This window comes from Vipera ursinii (genome assembly GCF_947247035.1).
Source record: "Vipera ursinii genome assembly, chromosome: 3".
Lineage (NCBI taxonomy): Eukaryota > Metazoa > Chordata > Lepidosauria > Squamata > Viperidae > Vipera > Vipera ursinii.
Genome location: NC_139516.1, coordinates 81,421,045 through 81,429,244, shown reverse-complemented (window position 1 = coordinate 81,429,244; position 8,200 = coordinate 81,421,045). Strand labels below are relative to the sequence as shown.

The 8,200-nt window shown below is 40.9% G+C and overlaps 1 protein-coding gene across 1 annotated transcript in view; it reads right to left on the bottom strand.

Annotated features, from left to right (window-relative positions):
• Positions 1 to 2,670: 2,670 nt before the first annotated feature.
• LRRC8C (leucine rich repeat containing 8 VRAC subunit C) overlaps positions 2,671 to 8,200 on the bottom strand; it is a 35,348-nt gene continuing 29,818 nt past the window's right edge. Inside the window, exon 3 of the mRNA XM_083359322.1 lies at positions 2,671 to 5,076. Coding sequence (XP_083215448.1) covers positions 2,806 to 5,076 — 2,271 coding nt within the window. The 3' untranslated portion in view covers positions 2,671 to 2,805. The remainder of the gene's footprint in view (positions 5,077 to 8,200) is intronic.

Here is an 8,200-nt window from a genome sequence, read left to right as displayed (position 1 = left end):
GTGGAATTGCAACTATTGGAAGCTATTTTAACTAAATAGCTAGTTTTATGAACATTTTATTTTTTGTTATAGACCAGGTGTTTAGTTTGGTTAATCTACCTGGGGAGACAAATGTCATCACATCTGCTAGACCAGGGGTCAGCAACCTGAAACAGTGAAAGAGCCACTCAGAACCGGTTCCCTCACAAAAGGAAAAACTGGGAGCCGCAAAAAATGTGTGCACATGAGCGTACATGCACGCATGCGCAGAACAGGGTTTGACTGAAGAGTGGAGCCAAGGCGAGATATGCACCTACCCTGCATATTTGAATTGATTGGTTGAACTTTTTTAGTCCCACATTTTTTTTTTTGGACTGCACATGGCAGAGGACTGGGAGCCGCAGGAGATGGCTGAAAGAGCTGCATGCGGCTCCGGAGCCGCGGGTTGCAGACCTGTGTGCTAGACACTCGGCAAACACTATCTGTAATATTTTCAAGTTGTGAAGGTGCTTGTTAAATAGTGGGAGCAGAAACCTTGTCGTGGACTCTGGGATGTGAGAAAGAGAGTAAAATCAAGTCCACTCCATACTTAGTTTAGATATGCAAGTGGTCCCCACTTAATGTCCATTTGTTCAGTAATCATTTGAAGTTACGACAGCTTTGAACAAAGGGATTGGTGACCGTCATACATGCTGCACCATGTCCCAATCCTGTATGGGCAGGGAGCTTCTTTTGTCCCAGTTCAGCTGGGGCTTTTTCACCTGCCGCAGAGACTCCATTCATGTCCTGCCCAGGGCCTCTACTTGCTTAACAGCCAGGGCCTAAATCTGTGCACCAACCTGGGCCTCTATTCCTGCCCACCCAGAATCTCTATTTCTGCCCTGCCCAGGACCTCTAGCTGGGTTCTTGTTTCATGTTAGGCTTCTTTTACAAAACAACTTTTGGCCATGATGGAAAAGGAGAGAAGGGTGTGTAAACCTGAGCCTATTATTATTTTTTCCCATTACAATAAACTAAGACTTACTATGATGCTTGATTGCAATCACAAGCAATTAGTTGTGGACACCTTGTAGCCTCAAAGCATAGCTCTAAAACTAATCCACCTAGCATTTTAATGATAGATGTTCAAGGGCAAGTTGCATCTGTAATGACTACGTTCAGGGAAGACTTCATATTCTCTACAATGCAGGGCTATGTTTAAGCAAGTATTCCATTTTCTTTGTAACATACTGGAAATAAATCCTTCTGAACTGAATTATTTCTTTCCAGCCAAGCATGAATAGTTTTGTAAGGCTAAAAATTCCTTATTTCGTGACTTGCATGACTTTGTTTACTACCGTAATAATTGATTTGCATGCTACATTTTCATGGAAAATCAAGTCCAAAATATTTCACAACCACACATTTGTCACTTCACGGGAATCTAGGATGTTGTACTTTCTTAAAAGTGAGGGAAGCAGAGGAAATAATTAATATGATTTTTAACACTCCCAGTCAAATTCCTATAAAAATCTTTGTGGGAAACCGTGACTGAGAAAAAAAACCCTTATTAAAATTTGATCTTTCCCTCCTCTGTAATTATAATTATGATGTAGATGCAACCTTAGATGATTATGAAGGTATTCATGATAGAAAGATTGGAAACTGCTTTGTGCAGTCATATCTGTTTTCAATCTACAAAGATTTACTAATGTAGATTTAGGAATCAGTTAACATATAAAAGGAGATATGAAAGAAAGATTTGTAGTGTCAGAACATAATCTCCAGACTCATGTTCTGATTATAACTAAGAATACTAAATATGGAGTCAAGAGACTCAAAAGAAATTTAAATAAAACTGTATTCTAGCTAAAGTGCGATTTTAATTCAATCTTCTAAAGAATAAGTTCTATTGCCAGCAATAGCAGCATAGGTTTTAAGAACACAGAATGGTCATCAGTGAAGAAGTATATTTTATCAATGATAGATTATTTTACTGTTTTGCTATAAAGAAGTCCCAAGGACAGGGCAATCTGACTTGCAGAAGCCACAATTACCTGCAACTAGGAAATAAACAAGATAAAGAACACTTTTGCAATCTTAAAGCATTTAGGTGATTTTTAAAAAGCAGAATAGAAAGAATCACAGTTGCTACAGCAACCATAAATTATTCTACTTAAATATGTTACCTAGATTATTTATTTTTAAAGATGATGATCTTCATATGACCTAGGGCAGGGGTGTCAAACTCAATTTCATTGAGGGCCGCATCAGCATTGTGGTTGCCCTCAGGGGGCTAGGTGGGTATAGCCTGGGTGGGTGTGGCCAGAGGTGTGTATGGCCTACTGGGTGAGCATGGCCAACTCTACATTGTTCGCATCAAGGGTGCCTATGGGAGCCTGGGCAGGAGTGGGACAGATCTGAGGGTCTCTGGCAGAAGAAGGGTCTCTGGGCCAGGGCCAAGCCAGTGGGGGGCCGTTCCCTCACTGTTTCCAGGATGGCTTCGTGGGCCACATGAAACCACTTCGGGGGCTAGATCTGGCCCCCGGGCCTTGTGTTTGACATGTCTGTCCTAGGGCATTTTTTAAGGCAGATGCCAGCAATTTGATCTCAACAAAGCAGAGTAAAAAGTAGGAACATACAAGGCTATAATTTAAAAAAAATGTAAACATGAAAATGGGGGGGGGGGGTTAGAAAAAGAAAACTTATATAAATATAGTTTATACGTAATACATATATTCCAAAATGATCCATATATAAAATGTCAAAATACGTCAAAATACAAGACTTGAAGGCATATTATATACGAGGCATTTGGCAGAAAGTTTGTACTAAGTACTGAAAGTATTATTCAGCCTTCATCTGTTCTCTAACATCCAAAGGCAGAGTTTCAAATAAGGTATCTTCAACCACAAGTCCACTCTTTTTAAGAGCTCTGCAGTCACCAAGTTCATGGGGAAGAAACTCCAGGTGATTTCCTTTAATGTCCAAGTAGGATAGCAACACTAAATTTCCAATTTTAGGTGAAAGAATAGACAAGTTGTTTTTCCCAATATTCAGTGTCTTGATTTTTTTGCAAAAGTATAACTCATCTGGCACACTCTCTACTTTGTTGCAAGAAATTGAAAAATACTGTAAACTTTGTAGAACCCCAATTTCAGGGGGGATGAATCGTATGTCATTGTTAGATAAGTCTAAATATCTAATTTTGTTGCATAGGAAAAGGTGGGATGGGAGAACCTCTATCTTGTTGTGACTAAAAGAAAGCCGTTCTAGGCTAGTGAGCTTCTTTATGTGCTCAGGGATATAGGTTATACTGTTGTGCCATAACTTTAAGATTGTAAGTTTTCTAAGGTGTTGAAAGCTAACAATTTCCTCTATAGATTTCAGATTGTTTTCCTTAAGATCTAGCTCCTGGAGAGTGTTAAGGCTGAAAACAGCATGAGGAATGCGCTCTAGATCACAGTGCACTAACTCTAATTCTGTCAAGTTGACCAATTTTTTCAGGTTGTTGAGCATTACTAGCTTAGTGCCATCATTATGAATGCACATCTTCTGAAGGTGACTTGAAACATCGACTACAGACTGTGGGATTTTGGACAGGTTGCTTTTAATGTGCAGAACTTTAAGGTTCTTAAGCTCTCGAAAAGACTCCAAAGTTATATTTTTGGAAATATCATGGCATAAGGAACCAATTAAGCTCAATTCTTCTAAATTTCTGAGCCCATACATCCAAGGTGGAAGTTCTCTGAAGTCATCAAACTTGACATTCAAGACTTTCAGGTTTTCTTTTAGAAATGCCAAGGCTGCACTGTGGATCTTTGCAGAACATTGGTATAGGGAGAGCTCTTGGAGATTGTCAAGTTGCACAATGGTAGCTGGTATCATGACATTATTAATAATTTCAAGTTTCAAGGACTGAAGCTCTGTAATTTCAAAGACTGTGTCAGGAAGTCCAGACAGCATAAACAGTTGCAGTTCCAAACAGTTACGGGCATTCATTTGCAATCTTTGCCTGAGTTTATCGGCAGTCCACTCATTGTTTAAATTCAGCTGCTTCAGTTTGTTTTCACTGACCTCTGAAAGAAACACAGCAAATCTTTTCGAATAAAGAGGATCATACTGGTCGATCATGTGGAGCATGAAAGCAAAGTCATTCCGGACATCTGGGATATCATCAATTCCAGTCTCTTGCCGGACATATTCAAAAGAATATTCTTTCAGAGAGCGGTAAAACAGCCAGTACAAAGTGTAAAGGCACGTCAGTCCATAAATACTCACAAAGCATAAGTAGCAGAATGAGAGTTTAGAAAAAAGATGTGCCATTGTGTGATTGCAAGAAAAGTGCTTATATCCTGTCATGTCTTGAATGTCAACATTGCAATCTACTGTAAACTGAACTTTTGAAACAAGTGCACTGTTATATGCAATAATAATAAGAAACTTGATCACTTTCAGCACCGTCTGGCGAACATACATAGCATGCAGTAGGTCACTTTCCTCAACATGGAGACGGAATTTCTTCACCTTCTCAAATAATGCTTTAGCTTGCTCTCCTTCTTTTTTATCCAAAGCCCCCGGAGTTCCTTTATCCACAATGAATTTTTCAGATACAGATTTTAAAGACTGTGTCCTGACCAAATTGCCTTCTGTGCTAGGCTGGACCATGTTTGACCTGCTGATGTTGTTCTTCCGGTTGTCCTTCTCCTCAGAGTCTTCTCCAGATACCTCTGACAAAGCCCTTGTGGTCCAAGGCGAGTCAAAGCATTTCCCCAGAATGGAAATGAAATGTTCAATTTTTGAGCTGGACCCTGGGAATTTGAACCAAAAGTTGCTACACAGCATGAAGATCAACGTGTGTATAAGGACAAGGTATGGAAAGTACTTTGCATACCAATGCAAGGCACGTTCGTAGCACATTTGATTTATAAAGCTGTACTGCTGGAGGTCTAAGTCAGTCTTTAGGCCCTTCATTTCAACAGTGGCAGGAGGTGTGGATGGCTTGGGTGGAAGGAACTGAGCTGCACTGGGGTCCATATCTGACATATTAAGAAGGCGAGATACATTCTGAGAAGGCTGGACTCTTTTGGGAAGGCATATGATCCTATCCTGCATCACCTGAAATGCACACAAACAAAAATTGTATTTTGAGAATACATTTTGAGGCAAGTTTCTCTTTTAGTGAAGGAAGAAAAGGTCAGACGCCTACAGATTTTGAAATCTACAAAATTTCTATATTGGAATCTGAATCTTTCCACCTCCCTAATCACCAGAAGCTCTGCAGACCTCAGTTATGTGTAAAAATCATAACCACAGTGCTATTATAATCTTCTGGCCACCAACATTTCAACATGACCACCTGTTTCAAAGGCTATTTATCCTTTTCACTTGGTCCTGGAACTAAATAATAATATGAACAAAGAAAATTCCAGCATTATAGATTTTATTGCATGTATATATTTGTTAGCCTATTCCATTCAGGGCAAGTTATAAATGTTTCCCCTCTCTTGCAATTTATATTGCTATCTGAAGTCTGCAAGTCTCCATTTCACCACAGACTGTGGGAAAAGAGACACATAAATATGGTGGCTTAAATACTGAAAGATATAGAGATGAATCTTTTAGTAGATTTGGCAGATAATCACAGTCTGAGGTTTCAGACTGGAAGCATGGATGGTTTCAAAGGCATAAGTTTTCAAGCCACGAGCAGAGAATCAATAAAAAGGTAAAGGTTCCCCCCGCACATGTGTGCTAATCGTTTCCACCTCTAGGGGCTGGTGCTCATTTCCATTTCAAAGCCGAAGAGCCAGCGCTTGTCCGAGGACATCTCCGTGGTCATGTGGCCGGCATGACTAGACGCCAAAGGTGCACGGAACACTGTTACCTTCCCACCATAGCGGTCCCTATTTTTCTACTTGCATTTTTACGTGCTTTTGAACTGCTAGGTTGGCAGAAGCTGGGACGAGTAACGGGTGCTCATTCTGTTATGCGGCACTCGGGATTCGACCCGCCAAACTGCCAACCTTCTGATCGACAAGGTCAGCATCCTAACCCACTGAGCCACCACCTCCTCTAAATCTGGTTTTTCTTCCATGAATAATGTTTTAACATCTTTCCAACTGTACTTCCTAAAGCTGGATTCAATTTGGGAGGGCTGACTATTAGCATAAACCAGGGCCTTTCAAATATTCTATATTCCACTATATTCATGCAGAATAAAAATTCCAAACCAAGAGCCTCTGTATTTGGGTGGCATGAGTCGCTCAAAGGGTCCCTTTATAAAATCTAGCATTTTGAAAGGCACCCATGTTTACTTCCAACGGAAAAATTGGACACAGATGATTAAATCTTTACAATGAACAGCATCTTTGCTCCTTTCTCTTCTGTAGCTGCATCACTTCCCATCTGGGCATTCTGGCAGCCTGGGAGAAAAACGGCATGCAAACTATGTCCTGTAGTTGCTTAGCAACAAGGAAGCAAGTCACAGGGCCTTCTCTTTGCCATCAAAATGGCCAGATGGGTGTTCTGGACTGTTGTTATAGGTATCTCTTCAATTGCCAACAGGGGCATGTATATTTATTAAACCCTGCATTTATTTGAAGGAGAGCATGAAGCTAACTAACCCTGGCAGCTTAAGGGCGAGACCTCCTTAACTTCAGCAACAGGAATGGACTGCCTTATTCCCTGCCTTATAACCTGGTAGCTACTAAGGGCAGCTGCAATTGCACTTTGCTCTATTGCTCTGTGCCCTTCCAAACTTCATATTAAATGGGACAAATGGGTAGTCTTGCAGTGGAAAAGGACAAGTAACTATTTTCCATCAACCTATAGGAAATGTACAAGTCAAAAGGTCCATGTTGTGGCTTAAACGGTAAAAGTTCCAGGCTGTTGTGATTCAGGGTCAGCCTGTGGGTTCGGCAGTTGGGTTGGACGACTCAGAAAAGGAGGGGGGTGTTGAAGACCTTGCTGAGGGCTTTGAAGATCTTGCTGATGATAGCCCTCAGCCAGGCCCCTCCCACTTGGTCACCACGGAGACCCAGCTGTGTGAGCCTGACAGTGTGGATGAAGATGACCCACAGCTGGCCCTGTTCAAGGACGCCCGACGCAGGAGGCAGTCAATTAGGAGTAAACAGAGGAAGGCAATGGGGCTTCTCGGAAGGAGGCAGAGAGAAGCCACGCCCTGAACTCTATATAAGGGGAATGTCTGCGAGGGCTGGTTTGCTGAAGGCAACCGCTTGGATGGTTCATGTTTCTTAAAGCTCCTGTTTCTTGGTTCGTGTCTTGTTTGTTTTTGTAGCTATAAATTTGGCAGGCGTAATTCCAGCCTCTTGCCAGTTGTAAAGGGGTTGTCCCTGCCTTTTCTGCAGGGCCGGTAGCAGGCTGGTACAGAACACAGGCTAACAAAAGTTTGGCTTTAGTCCAGTGCTACCTCTGCAATCCAAAACACTGCCATATTTATCAAAAGGATCATTGTGAATTTAAGTTGACTTCCCCACCTCAAAAAGAAAGATGAAAAATTCTTTTGCTTCCAATATAATATTCTCAATGTAAGATGGTCCTCATATTTTAAAGGGAAAATATTAGAGTGGGGCAAGTCCTAGTCTTCTTTTCAGGTTACACAGACAAGTACAATGCCCAATTACAGAATGTTTCAATACATACAAGTATTTTAAAATCCTTTGTTGTGAACCCTAATTCTCTGCAGAAAATTATTCTTTGTATTAAACAATTAGTCTCATGATTAGTAATAAGGATACTGGAAATGACTTATTGGTCTGAATTTCTGATCTGAATAATCACAGATTTGTGTCAGCTGAAGCAGCTGTTTGCAGACGTGGCAATGAGCAGAAGTATAAATTCAAACATTTGCGTTCTTACTTGCTATTTTCCTTTTACTCATTTGCACACTCTAGCCCAGGGGTAGGCAACCTCGGCTCTTTTATGACTCATGGACTTCAACTCCCAGAATTCCTGAGTCAGCTGACTCAGGAATTCTGGGAGTTGAAGTCCATGAGTCATAAAAGAGCCGAGGTTGCCTACCCCTGCTCTAGCCTATTTACCTCAAGAGATTTACAAACCATAATGGGTGGATTCATCCAATTACAGAATCAAAACGAAGCAAGCCACATTGTCTTGATGTAAAGTACCATCAAGTATCATATTACACTATATGTGCAATGCTGTTGATGATTATGTATTTCCCTTGATATCTGTTAAGATTGTATCTGTAATTTGTATCTTG